Consider the following 19,651-nt stretch of genomic DNA (forward strand, 5'->3'; position numbering starts at 1 on the left):
GAAAATAGTGCAAATAGTGGGTGGACACAGGTGGACCCCCGCATGGTGCCCTGCTTCGGTTCCATAAACCGAGAGTTATGAAGCAGACCGGATACAGACGGCTGTGTGGTGCGGGGCTTCTGCTGTATGAATAAAGCGTACAAACCTTTCAAATCTTTAGCTTCTTTAATGAAAAACCCAACACTACTCTACGTATATCCATAGAGAACCCGCCCCCCCCCCCCAAGAAGACAGACAGCGCACTACTTTACAATTCGAATGGCCGACATTTTACACGAAGACTGGAGAATTCTGGAAACGTGGCTGGCAGCCATCTCAAAAGTGGACCGTAAATTAACCGTCAAGGAAATTTCAGGAGATTCGCGTAAATAAAGGACTGCGTTGCTTTCCACCAAAATTCAAGGGAGACAGCTAAATAGGGTGTCGAATAAACAACACTGTAAAATGTAATTATTAAACCGATGCACCTTTTGTCTTAACTATCTACAAATAACTGTATACCGTCCCTCATATAAAATGTTTCTATTTTTTAAGTCTTTTGCGTTTTCTGAGAAGTCACTGCATCAGTTCATTCGAAGAGTAGGGCATTCTAAGATGGCCGCCACGGTAGCCCGAAGTGATGCAATGCATTTCCCGCGAAAGGGCTAGGGATAGTTTCTTCTGCCTCTCTGTGGTCGTTTGTGCGCATGCTCGACAGCAGCTCGTAGTTTGTAGCTTGCAGGACACGTGTGGAAGAGGAGCAGTGCGTTGAAGAGCGTGCGACATGAGGCCAGGTAATGTTGGATTTTGTAACCGTGCAGGCTTGGGGAGGCGAGAGCATAACGCGGAGACAGGTATCAGAGAGACCGAAGCACTCGAGTTGCAGGGTGATTTTAAGGGGCGCCTTTGGAGATAGCGAGAGAAATAGGGCCTACTATGGACCTTTAAAAAAAAAAGGGAGGATTGGATTGAGGACACACCAATTTTGTTTTGGGGGGTTTGGAGGCGATCAAACCAAGTAGTCTAAGGTGGGGTGGGGGGCGGCTGGCTGTGTGATAGCTCCAGTGTACATTGTAGTGTAGGTTCAAGGTGCACTCTACAGTGCTTTTGAGAAGTTTCTTCCACCTTACGTGTGGCGAGATTGTGTCTGTCCGTCCTTTTGGTGTGTGTATGCAGTAGTAGGTAGTTTCATATCAAATGTGCGTTTAGCCTCTTGGTACCCTCAATCGACGCATTCTGTAACTAATTCTGAGGCATACAAACACTCTCAGGGAAACTTGATAGTAGTTTAGAGCTTGGCTCTCGGTTCTTTTGTCCACTTGCCAGGCTATCCTGATCGTGGCTGGACGTTTCCTGGGAAAGTCACAAAAAATGTATTAATCGGCTAGAAACTGGGATCTAGCGAATGTGTATGTTATTTTTTGAGCGCAGACATTGCCAAAATGCAGCAGAGGACTCTACATAGTAAAGCAAATTTAAGCTTAACGTCAGCAAGTAATAGTAGAAGACCCGGAGGTATGAAAATGTTATGTAGTGTTCTTATAAAATGTGCGACTTAATCTCTTTTCTAAATTGAAGCAGCACGGGACGGTCTTGATGAATATGGGATGTTGTTCCAGATCGTGGTGCATGGCTAAAAACGCCCTTTAGGCAAGGGATTTAGGTGTCCGCCTTCCCCTTTTATTGGACATGGTTTGATATATGCTGTGAGTGGACAATGTGTTGATAAATATAGTGAACAGGAGCACAGAGCGCTTTGTTTGTATGGGGTTATGTATCAATGGGGTCAACCGAAATGCTACCAGACCTGGGTCGAAATTGCAGTACAATGAACAGTTGGTCACAGTAGCAACATTTTTTCAAAACAAGAGATTAAAAACGGCAATCACAATACCAATGTAGCATTGTCTGCAGTGAATGCAATTTAGTTTTAAAGCAAATATTCACTACAGTTTAAGTAACGCAGTTGCTCTTTCATCTACAGTCAATTCAAGTGTTTTTGGTTGCTCCAGTGTTGGGAAAGGATGGGGTGTTTGAGGTAAAAGTGAGTAAGTGAAGGTGGTGGACAAGGTGATGTGACATATATACATCCGATTCACATTGTAGGACCAATCCGGCCTAACACAGGTCAATTGTTCCAGTTAAACCACATAGCAATGCATAGACACCGATAATTAATTACAGTCGTCGGGTCTTGTGCAGTAGTAGTAGTCTTGCTGTGTATCCCTTAGTGCAGAGGGAGTTTGTGGTTGTATTATGGATGGACTAACTCGGTGTAGTTTCTCCAGGTTTTGCTGTTTGAAGGGATATGGTTTGCTTGCTCTTGTAGTCTTGGGACTTGGTTCCATGGTCAAGTGGTATTGTCTTCCTTTCTTTAGTGCTTAGGTTAATATTTTGAAGTCCCCTTCCCCCCACTTAATCTGCATACTTCTGGGTGTCCACTTTCTGATACTTTAAGCATTTCCTTTTTGCTAGATTTATTTGCTTTTAATATTTTCCCTTGTCTTGTTGCTATTCCATCATTAATTTTATGATTTATCTCTGGGTATTTCTGCCTAAGCCTAGTGAATGTGATGGAGAAGAATTACAGCTCTGGAGTAATGTTCTTCCCTATAGGGGGTGCAACGAAGAGCCCCATTTAAAGACCAATTAACCACTCTAGTCCTCACGCTGCTCGCCCTAATTTTACTCTTGGATTCTTTTCCTGACCGTAGTGTTATCTCTGTGTAATCCTTGGCTGAAAGTGTCATTTGCCCCGCAGGAGGAAAAGACATGGAACCAGAACATCTATTGACATATAAGTGATGCGGTGGACACAAGCACATTTTTCACGTTTACACAGAAATATGTTGTAAAGTAATCCACATAGTCAAACTAATAAGCAACACAGTGTTACAGTAGTTATAAGGATTTTACATCAGTTTCATTGAAAGGTAATTTGTGGTGACTTTCAGTTGCTGAGATTTCAGTTGCATTATTCAAAGGTTAATTTTCTGACACTGCAGAGGAACATCAGAGTATGTGTGTATCATCTCCTCTTGCATAGTATACCTAGGTCTTTTCTTAAGGTTGGAGACACATGGGGTCAGGGTTTCTTGTTGGAGCTCGCAAGCACTTAAAATGCAGATCAAAATTGAAAAGTCATTAAAGTTTTTATAACAGTGCTATCCATGCCAGCTGTAAAATGGCCAAAACGTTTTACCACACCAGGCACAGGGTATTACAGCTTTGGATTGATAAAATACCCGCAAAGCCAACTTGAAATTAATTCTGGATATCACTGCGCTAATCCTATGTTTTAAGACTTTGCTGTAGAAATGGCAAAATACTTTGTCCCTTTCTATCTCGCCACGGATGGCACTGTGCTAATCCTATGCTTAAAGACTTTGATAGAAAAGCAGACATTTGAGGTGAGGCCTTTTGATAGTTTGCAGAGTGTACAGTACAGACACATTCATAAACCGGTCTTATTCATTCAGTTCTGAATAGAATTAAAGTCTCCATGCTATTGTCATTAGGTCAGAGATGGTTGTTGAATACATAGGTCTGAAGTAATTATTTAATATTGAACTTCACAGCGGTACATGCATAATGGATTGTTTTTAGTCCCAAAATGTTGCAGGGCTCAAAATCTGAAAAATGGTACTAGTCCTGTAGGTCTAGTACCTTGAAAAATCTCCTCGACCTAACAGTAACCTACTTGACCTCCGTCCCTGAAAGCGGAGCAAATGTGACAAGATAACAAGATTTAAAGGCATCTTTGTTGCTCATTTGCTTTGTGAGCAATAAAAAGGCCTTTAAATCTTGTAATCTTGTCACATTTGCTCCATTTTCAAAGACTGAGGACACAAGTTAGTATGTTTTCCTACTCACCAGAAAGGGCGAGTAGGACCTAAAAATAGCTCAACCTCATTAAATTTACCTCTCAAATGCGAGCGGTCGAGTGGATTTGTCGAGCCCTGTGTTGTTTATGGATAACAATTAGTCCGTTGCTTACAGTTCTGAGCATACTCATCATGACATGTACAGCAAATTAAAGAATATAGAAAGAGCACATGCTCATTGTTAGGTCTCGCCTGACCCAGCGCATGCGCTGGTCTGGCAAGACTTATTGAGAGGGCTCCAAAAAGTGCTACCAGGCCAGCCTAGACCTACAGTGCATGAGCGCGCGTAGCGCTTTACCGCGATTACTTTCGCGGCCGCTTTGATGTTTGATCGCGATCACTTTCACGGCTGCTTGGCATAGCCAATAGGTCTCGCTTTTGGGACCTTATAAGTACTTAGTTATGCAACTGTTGCATGGCTAAACATTTATAAGGTCCCAAAGGCGAGACCTATTGGCTATGCCAATACTTGTTTTTTTTTTTTGCTAAAGAACGTATGGTTGTAGATCATAGATGTAAGGTATTATCTGACGGAAGTCTGAGTCTTTGCACTGGAGTACAGGCAGTGAGAAGAATGGTTTACCTCCGCAGCAGTGGTCTAGATTGATTAGACCGCACTGTGTGATCATGGAAGTGTAAAGTAGAGACCAGAAGCAGTACTAACGTTTCCTTAGTCGAAGGAGGAAAAATAGAAAAATGTAACCCTAAACTGGGTCTGGAAGAAACCTGCGAGGTGTCCTCTACAGCCGGCAATGTTTTAATGTATCCAGTTGGAACCTCGGCACCCGCCCTTTGCTGCTTGCCATGTGATTATTGACTGGTATGATAAACAGTAAGAAGTGATTTATACTGCAAGTATCTGCCCTTGAACAAAGCAAAATCTGGGGGAAATGATGGAACTATTCAGGGCTGGTGGGGTGAGGCTCCGATGCATTGAGGTAATGTACAAATGTGCGTATTAAACAATTATCCAGTTGGAGAGTACTTGGATCTTACCTCTGTCCTAGTTAGTTTGCGGTTCGTCTACATTTGTTTCAGGCGGAGTCTAGAAGTGCTGTCTTTGTTCCTATAGTGTTTGTGTGTGTGTGTATTTTTAATAGGCACTCAGAACTCCTTGTGTATGCTTTTGCCAAAAAAAACATTTAAACATCCTGTAGATTATGCGCCCCCTCCCCAGTATGTAAGTTTCGTTCTCTGAAATTACATATGTAACAGTAATACCATGTAAAAAAAAGTCTTGGTTAAGGCCTGTAAATTTATATGATCAGAATAAAGATCTACCTACCCACTGTTAAGTTAACTGTAAGGACCAGGTCTGCTGGCCTTCCCAAAAGTTTTTATTCCCTGGGCCCCCAATTTAATGGCTCCGTATCAGACTTTTGGGCAATCCACCTGGCCTTGAAAGCCTTCCTAATCAAACACAATAAGATGATGGACAGAGCGTTGAAACTTTCAGACACCCCCATTCACTATTAGATCTGGGTTAAATCCATCCTCTTACTTCTGCTCACTTCGCCCCAGCCATATGCAAATCCGTCTTGGCCCTGTTCCTCATGGGAACAGTCCATCCTGAACTGTCAGGTCTGGTCTTACCTGGATCGGAAACGAGCATCCTGGGCACGGTTTCAGGGTAACACCCCATATCAGCCAAGCTAGCTTGAATTTAGTGGCAAAGTGAGCAAGGGACCCACGTATGGGCATACCCTGCCATCTATCAAAAGGTGGCTGGTCCAGGTCATTGCGGACAACACCATTTTCAATATGACACTGTAACAAGCAGTGTGGAGCTGGTTTCTGGATCCTTTGCCAAGTGGCGCTACACCTCTGGATGTGGTTGCATCTTTCTGAACAGCATCTACCTAGTGAGGTTCCTGAATGCCACAGTGGATGAACTAAGCAAGCGTTGTCTGGTAGACCATAGGTGACGTTTACAATCCCGCAGTGGCTCATGGCATTTCCGATCTGTTAAACGTGCCAACTGGCTTAATCTGTTGGCCACTGTCAGACTTGCAGTGTCAATGACTGCATGTTGAAGTATCCTATAAGACTCTTTAGGAGACATATTTGGGCTGGAATGAAAGTACATTCAACTACCTCTCCTGAGTTAAAGACAGACTAAGCCCAAGTCATTCTTATTGTCCTGGACTGGGCAAAGAGTGTTGTACCAAGAGCTGCCGAACCTGAGTTTTTCCCTTTAATCAGGCTTACACTTTGGCAGGACCTATTACTTTACCAACAGGGCAGGGTCCTTCATCTGAGTTTCCACCACATGTACCTTCATGTGTGGAGATTGAGCAGCAACTGAAGGAATTTGTTGCTCCGACCGTGGTGGGTGATAATATCCTTCCTGCCAGATACTCTTCCTCAAAGTCTACCTACCCTGATTTTCCACCCAAACACACACACCCACTTCAACAGATGTCTAAATGGGATCTGAACTTGCTTTTGGTATATCTCAGGTGCCTTTCGATCTGATGTACGTCTGTTCTTTGTAACTCTTGCTGCCAACAGTCTTCCTCATTGCGATAACGTCGGCATGTTGCATGACTGAACTACGGGTGCTCTGGATACAAGCATTTTACATCTCCTTTCTGGATAAACTCGCATTGCAGACTAGAGTGTTCTTCCAGCTGAAGGTTGCAACCTCTGCCAGGTTGGCCAGTTATTACTCTGCTAGTATTTTCCCCAACACCATCCTAAGAAGAGACAGTGGTACATCGCATGTCCCTATGTGGGCTCTGAGCTTTTTAGGTCTCGCCTGAGACAGCGCTTTAGCGCTGCTCTGGCGAGACTTATAGTAAGCACTTTTGGAAGTGCAAACGAGTGCTTTCAGGCCGCCAACTACAGTGCATGTGCTCCGGGCGCGCGCACCATTTGGCAGCCTGAAAGCACTCGTTGTCTGTCTCTCTCTCTCTCTCTCTCTCTCTCTCTCTCTCTCTCTCTCTCTCTCTCTCTCTCTCTCTCTCTCTCTCTCTCTCTCTCTCTCTCTCTCTCTCTCTCTCTCTCTCTCTCTCTCTCTCTCTCTCTCTCTCTCTCTCTCTCTCTCTCTCTCTCTCTCTCTCTCTCTCTCTCTCTCTCTCTCTCTCTCTCTCTCTCTCTCTCTCTCTCTCTCTCTCTCTCTCTCTTTCCTTCTCTCTCTCTCTTTCCTTCTCTCTCTCTCTCTCTCTCTCTCTCTCTCTTTCCTTCTCTCCTTCTCTCTCTTTCTTTCCTTCTCTCCTTCTCTCTCTTTCTTTCCTTCTCTCCTTCTCTCTCTTTCTTTCCTTCTCTCCTTCTCTCTCTTTCTTTCCTTCTCTCCTTCTCTCTCTTTCTTTCCTTCTCTCCTTCTCTCTCTTTCTTTCCTTCTCTCCTTCTCTCTCTCTCTTTCCTTCTCTCTCTCTCTCTCTCTTTCCTTCTCTCTCTCTCTCTTTCTTTCCTTCTCTCTCTCTCTCTTTCTTTCCTTCTCTCTCTCTCTCTTTCTTTCCTTCTCTCTCTCTCTCTTTCTTTCCTTCTCTCTCTCTCTCTTTCTTTCCTTCTCTCTCTCTCTCTTTCTCTCTTTCCTTCTCTCTCTCTCTCTCTTTCTCTCTCCCCCCTCGCTTCTTCCATGATGAATTTTCTCCATCTTTCTTGCTGTCCCACTGTGCTTTGTCTCTCCTCTCCCTCCCTCTCTTTCTTTCTCTCCATCTCTTTCTCTCCATCTCACTTTTTCTGTCCCTCTCTCTCTCCCTCTCTCTCTCCCTCCCCCTCTCTCTCTTTCTTTCGCTCTTTCTCTCTCTCGCGCGCACACACACACACACTCTTTTTCCCGAGATCCATATATTTATAACCACATCTTAAACTTATGGTGGTGCGATAGGTGGCACTGCCTCCTTGTGATTGCTCCCTGATGGAAAAAATGCAAAATGTAAAAAATATTCAGTCTCTAATTTGTATTCATGGCTACAAAACCAATGCTTGATTTCCAAAATGTGGTAAACCATACATTGCTAACAACCTTCCTCAAATATGCTTTTTACACAGCATAAAGTGAATATAAACTGCTTTCTTAGCACCACAAAACATATTTTTTTAGGTCTCGCCTAGGCAGCATTAGGGTTAGTAATGCTCATTAAGAAAACATTTATGGTTGTGGTTGAAGCAAAATCAGCTAATAATTTTAAGGATGTTGGATCACCAGCATGTGTCAGATAGCTAAGTTAACAGAAAATACAGAACATGAGTAGATAAACTGGTGGAATAATTTTTGGTTATAAATGGAACGTCGACAGATGAGGCAAGGATGAAAAAGCATGTACCAATGACTGGTAACAACAAGCATTTGCAATGCAATATGTCTCACATTTACGCGAGTTTAAGCTATTAGCATTGTAAATGACAATGCGTTTTATTTATATTTCAAAAACCAAAACATAAATAAAAGGCCTTTTTATTTACAATGCCAATAGCTCATGCTCAGGTAAATGCGAGACCTGTTGCATTGCAAATGCTTGTTAAAGTTGCTTCACAAAAGACCATCACATGGATGATCATCTCCTTGTGGGTTTCTGGTGGGCAAAATAAGGGAAAGAAGCCGGTCAGGGTGGAACGTCCACTATATTAAAATCTTCTACGAATTTGCCAAGGGGCAGCATTTTTGAGGTCTTGCAGGTTTTTTACAGGAACTGGAAAGATGAACTTGGCACAAGAGGTGCCTTTTATTGACATCTGCCAGGCTGCAAAGTTGGTGGCAGTACAGACGCTCGCGGAAAACTACTGCCTTGACCGGCAGGAAGGACACTCCCTAGTCTGTTCTGCAGTACATTGTGGCCTGCGTTCTGAGGCGAGGAATCCGTAGTTAGAAGTATCCACCAGAAAGTGCTTTATTGAATGTAAGTACCCAGTTTGTTGGGCAGCTGATAGAAAGAGGAAACGGACTGCATAGGGCAGCCTAGCCTAGCAAGGTAGGCTGGATGTTTTACCAAAATTCAACCCTAGCTCAGTCTTGAGAACTACGATTTCATGCACTGGAAACTGGGATTAGAAAAATACTGGAACTGTGTGGTAATACCAAAGTTTAATCAACAGCTTTGCTTGGTCAGTTTGTTTTGTGTAACCTGTCTGGATTAAGTAAACCTACGCACTTGTGGGTTTAAAGATTGTACTACAGCCAATCTCTGAGGCTGATCACATGTAACTTAAGTTTGACCACTTAGACCCACATAAAATCTGTTGTATGATACTTTAGGCCAGTGGTCTTCAAACTTTATCTGCCTCTGTGAGGCTACATGTTCTGGCTAGGAAGCCAGTCAGGCCTAACCAGCAAATGGACTCTGGCATTGTGGTACTTGGAATACCTTTGGTCCTCTTCTCTAAGGCCTTGGGGCGATGGGTGCAGAGGTGTCTTTAGGCATCGTGTTTTTTTTACTGGGGCGGTTGTGGGGGCCTATGTGCAGAGGCGGCGAAACCACAATAGTCTCGGGCTCTGGTAGACTGGGAAACCATGTTGGGACCGTTGGCTCACTTCAACTCGAGGCAGACGCAGCTGGTGCAGTGGTTGCTTCGGGAGTTGGGTTTTGGTGGTTCCAGAGGCCTCAGTTTCTTAAACCGGTCCACTGTTCACAGGAGGCCTAGAGTCTTTTTCAAAAGCAGGTGGTCCTCCCAAGTTTTTGGAGTCGCCTGTGCAGGACGAGTCGGCTTAAGCGCAGTTTTCGACAAGTGCTGAAGATAGGCCGACAGGGCTGACGCAAAGTAAGGTGCTCTTTTCTGTCGTCTCCTGGTGCTCTTCAGCGTCCTCTCTCTCCTTGGGTCATCAGGATCTCCTTCTCTGGTGCCAGGGACTCCATAAATACGTAATTTAGGGGTATTTGGGAAATGTAGGGTAGTAGCCAATGGGTTACCAACACTTGAGTTCACTACGCTCCCTGTAGGACTACTTTTGGGTGGAGTGGAATAGCCCTGTCCCAGAATTTCTAGTCATGCCATCACAAAGATGGCTACCTCTGAAAAATCGTGTCTACCTAACAGTTGGCCCACCTTAGGGGTTGCACGCCTACCTGACTAGCTATGACACTTTTTAATAAATTAGTTTGGTCTGAACATAGGCTGGGGTTCTGTAGTGCTAGAGGCTACCTGTTTATTCATTAGTATTCATGAATTTAACTGTTGCGTTGTGGTCTGACACCACGTGATGACCTTTGACTACCATAGTTTTAACTGACTTTGGTTTTCAGGTCTCGGGACCATCCGGTCGGCAGACCGGAAGTCCGGAGATTTAATGTCTTTGAGAAGAGGGGCTTGCACCCGCCCCTCTTCTCTCCTGTTCTCCATTGGCTGGCCTCTTAAATGCTGGCCAGCCACTGGAGAAGAGGTCCAGTCACTCCGTTGAAGCCCCGTCCTTTTCGGATCCGGGGGCGTGTTTTTTGCGAAAAGTCTCAGGGAGGAGACAGCAGCAAAACACGCCCCCGAATCCGAAAAGGACGCTGCCTTTCTCCGAGGCATTTCTCGGAGAAAGGCGGTGGTGTCTTCCGGTGTCCTCTTCACTGTACGAGTGCTGCCTTGCCTAAAAAAAAAACACACAAAAACGTTGTCATCGCGGTGGTGTCCTCTTCACTGTACGAAAAAAACACACAAACGTTGTCATCGCGGTCAGCTTCGGCAGCGCATGTTTATTTACTTAATTGCACAAGCCCGGTCCGCTTCGGCCGTGCTGGTTTAAACACACACAAAAACGTTGTCATCGCGGTGGTGTCCTCTTCGCTGTACGAAAAAAACACACAAACGTTGTCATCGCGGTCAGCTTCGGCAGCGCATGTTTATTTACTTAATTGCACAAGCCCGGTCCGCTTCGGCCGTGCTGGTTTAAACACACACAAAAACGTTGTCATCGCGGTGGTGTCCTCTTCAGTGTACGAAAAAAACACAAAAACGTTGTCATCGCGGTCAGCTTCGGCAGCGCATGTTTATTTACTTAATTGCTCAAGCCCGGTCCGCTTCGGCCGTGCTGGTTTTCTCCAGCTGCAGGTCACAGCGAGGCTCCCAAGCAAGGGGTGGGGGTAACATGGCGTTTCTGGCTCTACAAATTTAACAGGACCTAAACGGAAAAGAGCGCAAGCGGGACCGAGACACACAAGGAGGTGAACTGTGTGCAGTGAGAGGTGGGTGCTGCTTGCTGCTGCCACACGCAGATCATGGGACGCTGTTCTTTAATTTATTTGCTTAGCACGCATGCACAGGAGGCGTGGCCTTTTCCTACTTCTGTCGATGCCGTGACTCCTGCAACACTGAACAGAAAAGTGTAGGTTAGTAAAGCGCCGCCATCCTTCTCTTGGTGGAACTGGGAGGGTGCAGGGCTTCTTCGATGCTGCCAATAACTTAATTTACATGGCCTGAAAACATAATATGCCCTGATGTCTCTCTCTTATGTCTGGAATTTGCCAGATCAACTAGTTATGAAAAGTGTTAGGCAGAGCGGTGTGTTCCTCAAAAAACAGAAAAGCCAAGCAATAATGCACATTTGCAATGGTTGCGCGCGTAATGTTTACAATATGCGTGGCTTGCACCTTTTGTTTCATTGGCGAGTGCTCTTGAGTTTTTTTCGATTTTATCTTTTGTATTGCCTTGCCAAACAATAAAACCTGAGGGCAAGCAAAACAGGCGCATTTCCTCATTGATGCGTCGGAGACATCACGGATTTGCAAGCCCATATGTAGGAGCATTAATTGGATTTATGATGATCACTTTAGAGAAATGGTGTGGACATTTACCCTCTTTAAAAACACTGCACGGCTCCTTCAAACCATTCTTGGCAATGGCGTTACCAGTGATGTGCTAAGGCCTTCCAAGATTAGAGCAGCCAGCTTAGTGAATGTGAAAGGCAAACAAGGGGAGAGCTTTTCTTGTTCAGGATGCTAAATAGTGCCATGGAAACAGAAATGGCAAAGGCAGTTAACAGCAATCAGCAGACACCAGATGAACAGCGAATCAAGGACACTGATGTCAGCATGATTACGTATATTGCTATTGGATTTCCTTTGCGTTAAATCGTGCCTTAACAGTAAAAACAAGCATTTACAATGCAACGGTCTCGGCATTGTTAAAGTTAGAGCTATTGGCATTGCTCATGACAATGCCGTTTCTTTAAATGTTTTAAAAACAAAAACATAAACAAAAATAATGTCATGAGCAATGCCAATAGCTCTAACTTTACCAATGCCGAGACCATTGCATTGTAAATGCTTGTTTTACTTTACCCTAGCCTGAATGTACGACGTCCTGCATATGCCTTGTTTCTCTTGAAGATTTTTTAGTAGTTTTGAAGTAGGAGCTGTCCCAGAAGAGCCTTGCCACAAACAGAACGTGTGGGATGTGCATTTGAAAGAGAGAGAAAAAAACCTTTTGGTCTTGAAGTGCAGTGGTATGAGCAGTGGTGCACAAATGTGCACTGTGTTCTACATTGAGAGATGAAGTTTGTGATGCTATAAGCATTATGTTGTACATTGGGAAGAATTATGAAGTTCTTACTATTGGATTTGCCATGGCCTCATATCATCCTGAATTCTGACTCTGCCTTGCTCGAGGTTTTCTGCGCGCATAGACAGCCTTGCAAGTTGTTTGGGTTAATCACGTTTAAAGTCTGTGTTGTGAGAGATTGTACCCTGGAAGGCTTTTGTAAGCTTTGTCAAGATAAAGGCTGGAACATGTGAGCATGTGGGAACTCCTTCCTGCTGTGGAATGCTTGCCTGGAAGCTGGCCAGTTCCAGTAAGTTTCCTTGGTGCAGAGGGGGAGACTCTCGAACCTTCTAGTGTGTTTTTGAGACTATAAAGCTGAGGGTTGTTGACAACCAGGGTGGGAGCTCACTTATGGAGTAGAGTACAGCCGTAAGAAGAACGGAACCTGAGTCCCGGTCGAGAGTCCAATCCCAGATGTGAACGGGCCCCCCAGCTTGAGTTGGCAAGGATGACGAGTGAAAGATCGGGCGAGGTGATTTTGTTTGACTGGTGCCATTGTGATGCGTGGTTCCAGTGGCTGTGGTCATTTGAGGTGTTTTCTTTGTGATGTGTGAATGAGTCAGAGTGAACATCCAAAGTAATCATTTGATGTATTTAGTGTATATATCTTTCTGATTATTTCTTACAGGACGTCCAGTACTATTTGCTGCCTGTTAGTTCATTAGTATTCATGAATTTAACTGTTGCATTTACCAAGTGCGTTATTATTGCTTGTGTGTGTGTGTGTATATATATATGTGTGTGTGTGTATATATATATACACATTTGAATGTGGTTAACTTGACATATGGGAAATCCTTTCTGTTAGAGCATTGCATAAATAAAACCCAAAGCCTTATTCTAAAAAAGTGCTTCTCTCAGTGAAGTACAAAAGTTAATACAAGCTACAATATTAGTTTAAAATGTGCAGTTAAACAAGTCAATTTCATGAGCGCTGGTTACATTTTTGGTATTCTTGTCCTCTAGGATTCAGTCCACGTGGTCGTGGAAGTTTTGGTGACCGTGGCGGTCGAGGGAGAGGTGGATTTGGTGACCGTGGCGGTCGAGGGAGAGGTGGATTTGGTGACCGTGGTGGCTTCAGAGGTGGTAGAGGTAAGTGAAATAATGACTGACCGTTTATCACCATAGTCAAATTGTTTGAAAGTACTCGATTTAACCCTCATGTAGTTCCATTTTTAGGTCTCGCCTAGCTATTGCGTTTACGCAATCGCTATGCGAGACTCTAGTAAGAGGGGCATTTCAAAGTGCTCCCAAAAGTGGATTGCATGGCGAGCACGCGCACAATCACGTGCATCGTGCCGCCATGCAATCCGTTTGGGGAAGCGCTACGCTAGTGCACACGGCTGACTTCTGGGTACTAAGAGTGGTTCTGTTGTCCATTCACCAGAATTCACTTCCACCTTTCAAACTCACAGTTGCATTTGGATTTTCTCCGCTCCAGGGGTTTCCAGAGATCTGGGTACATGGGTTCTGGAAGCGAAGACAAAACTGCAGATGAGAAAGGGGATTCACAGAATAATTTATGGGGTGACTAGTTGTCGGATTTCTCTGCAGTCAGCGATTCCTGATTCAGTGCAGCTCCTGACTTCCTGCTGCCCATTTAGCACGTCTGTAGTAGAAACCTGCAGCATGCAGTTCCTGATGTGACTGTTAGGGAAGCCTGTTTCGCTGTGAGTACTGTGTGAAGCAGTGGCTTTCACTACTGCTGCCCACTATGCTCGTCTAACATCGAGTTCAGTTTCCCGTGCATCTATGGTTCTCGGTGGGTAGTTCAGTCGAAGATCAGTCACACACCCTCTTATTTACAAACATGGCGGATGCAAAATGCAAAATGGATGAAGCCCTGAAATCATGTTTTATGCACACGATTTGTTTCTCTCGTTTAAATATTCCCTGAGCCTCTACAGATCAAGTTGCCCAGTCTGGCTGGAGTCCCTCGCTGCTGGGCAGCTTTCAGATCTGGGCAACTGGCCCACGCCGGGCATTGGTTCCAGCCTTAAATTGAATAAATGACTATTAGTTATACACTGACGACACTTACTACAGTCTCCTGGGCTCTTAATTTGTAAAATAATAGGTGACTGCACCTAAAGGTTTGCCCAGAAAGTCGGGGAGGCGCTATCGAAAGACGCACCGCCAGGCACTCCCTGTCTAGTTATATCTCACTTCTTACAAGTTCTTTTTTTACCCTTTATGTCTTCCTCTGGTAATGTTTTTCGGTCTTTCCTTTCTTCTTTCGTGTTTCCCTAGCTCTTCCTCTGAATAGGAGTCTGAGGAAAAATAAGTGCTGCTCCCCAAAAAAGTACTGCAGGTGATGAGGGGCACCTGTAAACACCGGCTCAGATTAAGCTTTGAGTCTCGCTGCTGACCGCAAAGCAGGCAGTACCTAAAATGAAAGATGAACATAAAAGAAACTTAGCAGCCTCTCAATCTCTCTCTCTCTCTCTCTCTCTCTCCAAACACGCACAGGCGCACGCACACACAACTCGCCATAACCCACATTCATTGGTTGTCCTTTCTTGGAGAGGTTATTTGCCCTCATTCTGCTCGGATTTTACTGTCCCTGGCTGCGGATCTGCAGAGCCCGCTGTTCTAATAATACTCCCCGCTGCAGCCCCTCTGCCACTGGGTTGAGATTATCTGTTAGGCCGATCGATCCCCTGGGAGTCCGGTCTGCTGGTCTTTAGTGGACTGCCAGAAATGCCCCTCCCAGACACCTATTCCCCCACCCTAAGCCTCGCTGAAATAGAGCTGTGCGGATCAGGAACCCGTAGCAGACTTTTACCAGGGGTGCAACCCGAACTTCCGTGGGGTGGGGGTGTGGGGTGGGGGGTACACTCCCAGCCATGCTGGCCCTAGCACAGGTCACGCACGGTGCAACAGTCTTTTTGGCACCCTCCCCCATTTCCTCCTTCTCCATGTATTTCCCTCACTCCCACTCGCCAACAACTCACCTCCTCTCTCTAGAGCCCCTATCTGACAAACATTTCATTTTTAGGACTCGCCTAGCTATTGCGTTTACGCAATCGCTATGCGAGACTCTAGTAAGAGGGGCATTTCAAAGTGCTCCCAAGAGTGGCTTGCATGGCGAGCACGCACACAATCGCGTGCATCGTGCTGCCATGCAATCAGTTTGGGGAAGCGCTTCAGCCCAGTGGCGCGTGCACGTGTAGCCACAGCCTCGGCAACATACTTCATAGGGTCCGCTCCCCGTCTGGAATGCGCTCCCCGCCACAGTATGCCGAGAGATTGTTTCCTCATGGCGCCTCTCACAACTGTCCCTCCCCCACCACAGGGCTAGTTTCACGGACGCATTGCCATCCATCGATTTCACTTTTATGCCTGTGTTCTCTTTGCCTTTCAGCACACAGCCCGCCCTCCGTGTTTTCTTGCAGCTTTGCCCAGATCTGAGTCTCAAACAACCAAAATAATAAGTTTGCCCTGCACGCTTTCTGCGCTTACAAAGTTAACATATGCCACGCTCATTCCCTTTTCATCCTTCTAAGGTCGATAACATTAGCTCCATTAATTCTGCGTCTAAGGATTTAAATAACCATATGTTTTCTTGCAACTTTAGGCACTTCACACACACAGCCCCACTGCTCACACACACAGGCATCAAGGCAGCAACAGAATGCTCTGAGCCCCACCAGTGTTTGCCACACACACATGCCTCTCGCATCTTGTGTTTTCTTCCAGCTTTGGCCCGTGTTCTCTTTGCCTTTCAGCACTCAGCTTCCCCGTAACCACCATTTAACTAACATCCTGCCACACTCATTCCATTTTCATCCTCGCTTTCACTTTCATGCCCGTGTTCTCTTTGCCTTTCAGCACACAGCTTCTCCGTAGCCACCATTTAACGACCATCTTGCCGTAAACACCATTTAACTACCATCCTTTTAGTTAAAATAAAAGAATTGCCTCTAAGGATTTAAGGAACCATAGAAATACAAGGCAAGGCAACATACACTCCGAATGCCACTCAGAGCCACATATTTACATGCCACATAACTACAATGCACTCAATACAACACACTCCAAAAACCAATCAGTGCCACATAGTTACACACCACATAATTACACAGCGTTCAATGCCACATACACTTCAAATACCACTCAGCGCCACATAATTACACTACACTCAATGCCACATGCACTCCAAATAACTCAGTGCCAATTAATTACAATGCAAGATACACTCAAAAGAACACTCAATGCCACATAATTGCACATCACTAAAATCAACATACACTCCACACAAAACCACTCAGTGCCACATAATTATATTCTACATAATTACACTCTATCTATCGCCCTTACTCTCTATCTATCTTATCTATCTATCGGACTATTGCACTCTATCGCACCACAGCATCACTTAGCACCACCACAGCATCACTCAAGGGCACCACTACATCACTATGCGCTACCACAGCATCACTCGACACCACCACATCACTCACCGCCACCACAATATCAATCTGTACAACCATTCAACAACAACTGGCTCTAATATGTTTTCTCAATATTTAGGCTTTATTACAAATGGCAAAAAAATGATATTTAACTTCTGTTCTTGGATTTTAGGCGCAATTAAATACACTAAACATAATCTTCACAAGAGTTATTAACAAAAGCTTAAACGATTGCCATGCTAGTAATTTCAATATTTTCAATACCAACACATAAATAAAAAATTGGTCAATTTACAATACAAAAAGCTCAAACTTTCCTAATGCGAGACCTATTGCAAATGCTTGTTCATAATACTGCTCTGTTACGCCCTCTAGGATCTGAGGTGCACTATCGAGAACTAGGTGATTCTCTCGCTTTCACTTGATTTTCATGTTTGAAAAGCTTAAGCAAATAAAATTCTTTTAATATCTGGATGCATCATATCGTTAAGAACCGCTAATGTGCTCATGCGTTCCTCATATTTTGTGATTAATTTTTAAAATAAATGTAAAATTCTCTGCAACAAGCGGGGGATTTCGGCTGTATTTTTTTTCTATTACATAATCAAATTAATTTAGCAGGTGTTGGTATGAGCAAGCTTGCTCTTGCAGGCTGATATTTTTTTTGTATCACTGTGCTGACATGAGTGGCAAATAAAGCCTCTGTACTTCATTAGTCTGTTGGATAGGTTCTGTTGCCTAGGTAGGATATGATTTTCCTTGGGAGATCTTGTCACAGAAACTGGTTCATATTTATTTATTGGGAAGCAGGAACCTAAATTCCATAACCTGTGTGTTTAAAGCAAGACATTTGTATTTGAAAGATATCATCAAGCAAATGTTAAACCTTGCTGGTAAGGGTATTTACACCTTAAGATACTGTGCTCAGGATGTTGGTGTGTTACTGACTTCCTTTCCAGTGAAGAAAACAACATGGCAATAATGAATACACAAAGTACCATTTCGCACAATCCATTTTCTCCGTAAACTAATTTTACTAAATAGTTTGTTGGAAAGTGGATTACGTAGTGTGGGACCTTGTTATGTAATAATATCCCAATCTTCCTTAGGTCCAGTTTTCTTTAATAAACCCTTAGCTAAGTCCTGGGTAGCTGTGGCACAGAGCAGTTAGGCCTAATCCAAGGAACCCGTTTAAAGCATTTAGGAGTTCTGAAACAGTCTACACAGAAGCAACACAACACAAAAATACAACTCCAATTTATGAAACTTAACGAAAATCGATTACCGGAAACCAGATTTATGAATTGTTAAATGTAAGTAAATCATACCAGTTTTACTTTGGGTAATGCAATAAATCATTGTAAGCGGTTTAGCAATTGTTACCCAGCTGGCTTGTATGGCTATTTCTCTTCACTTGGATGGGACCAGGAACGCACTGAGGCTCAGAGGCAGTTACCTGTCTGGTCTAGTAGTCTCGGGGTTTTTTCTGAAGTTTTATTTTGTACCGTGGTCCTATTTGTAGGAGGCTGAGGGTACTGAAGAGATGTGGTGAGTATTCCTGTGGGCCTCCCTGGTATCCACAAGTGTTGGGGGTCATATCAGGACTTGATATCCCACGATCCAGTAGGGGAGCTCAGTGCTGGTCTAGTCGCCAATGGTCTCCCTGATACACAGGTGCCCCGGTTGCTTGCAGGTTAGCTAATCTTTTCTTTTGGTGACTATGGTCCACTTCGGCTACTCGTCCCAGGGCTTAGGGATACATCGGGACTGTCAAGACTTGGATCCCCAGCAGGCACTTTGGCATCCAGCAGGGGGCAAGCGTTACTGGGAAGCTGAGCTCTCTGGTAGTGCAGGGTTCCCTCACTTTTGATAATCTTGAAGCTTAACAGGTGGGTAGCAATTAGCTATTGAGTCACTTTTTCCATCCTGTCACAAGTGGAGCTCGTTTTCACAAGTGGACATTGCAGATGCCGTCCAGTCTTTGGTGCGGTCCGTCTTTGCTGAGTCTAGGGAGCAGCAGGACAGTCCTCTTGTCTTTCCAGTCCATTATAGATCTGAGGACAGTTTGTCTGGGGTGCCATTTCCATTATAGATCTGAGGACAGTTTGTCTGGGGTGCCATTTTTATGCCGCCTTCTTTTTTGTGGGAGGGGAGAACTCCCTGTCCAAAGGAGCAATAGTTCTCACTAGGCAAATTTTCTCACTTTACTTCCCTTTCTGGTGGTTTGGCCACCAAACAATCCCAGGATTCCCTTATTACCCAAATCGAAGATGGTGCGAGTAGCTTTACTTGGTGAGAGGCCCTGGGCACACCCCTGGGGTGACCCAGCATAATGAGCCACTCGTCCTGGAAAACCAGTTCTGCAACACTTTTCCCCACTGGAGGAGATGCCAGCCTGTATCCCTATTCAAAGGCGAAGGTGTGATCACCATTTGCTTCACTGAGGCGGTAACATCCCTGAGTGGCAATTTGTGTCCACTGCCTTGATAGTCATCCTGCTTGAAGAGGTCATACCTCCTCCCACCAGCAATTTGCTTTGTTCCCTGTTCCTGGGAGCGCTTCACTCTTGTTAGCTGGGACAGAATGTTTATTGGGGTGACAACTGCTGCGGATAGAAGGCAAGGCTTCCCGAGGTTTGGGCAACAAATTGGTGACTTTCTAATGTCGTCTTTCTGTTTAAAAGTTACTGTATCCATTAATTTGATACGTTAGAGTAATAACAATGGTGGTGCCAATTGGACATTAGCACTAAGCGGGGTGATACATGAAACTGTTAGTTACTGACACTACTATCCTTGGAACAGGTAAAACAGCTATTTTGCGTTTTCTGTCAGGGCATATTAAACACCAAAGGAGCCTGTCCTGTTTAGGTCTCGCCTGAGCTAGCGCGCATGCGCAGCTCTGCGAAGC

The 19,651-nt window shown here is 44.6% G+C and overlaps 1 protein-coding gene across 1 annotated transcript in view; it reads left to right on the forward strand.

Annotated features, from left to right (window-relative positions):
• Positions 1-646: 646 nt before the first annotated feature.
• Positions 647-19,651, forward strand: part of FBL (fibrillarin rRNA 2'-O-methyltransferase) — a 103,473-nt gene continuing 84,468 nt past the window's right edge. Inside the window, exons 1-2 of the mRNA XM_085616097.1 lie at positions 647-773; positions 13,293-13,418. Of these exons, the coding sequence (XP_085472223.1) occupies positions 764-773; positions 13,293-13,418 (136 nt within the window). The 5' untranslated portion in view covers positions 647-763. The remainder of the gene's footprint in view (positions 774-13,292; positions 13,419-19,651) is intronic.

Source organism: Triturus cristatus, chromosome 7 (genome assembly GCF_964204655.1).
Source record: "Triturus cristatus chromosome 7, aTriCri1.1, whole genome shotgun sequence".
Lineage (NCBI taxonomy): Eukaryota > Metazoa > Chordata > Amphibia > Caudata > Salamandridae > Triturus > Triturus cristatus.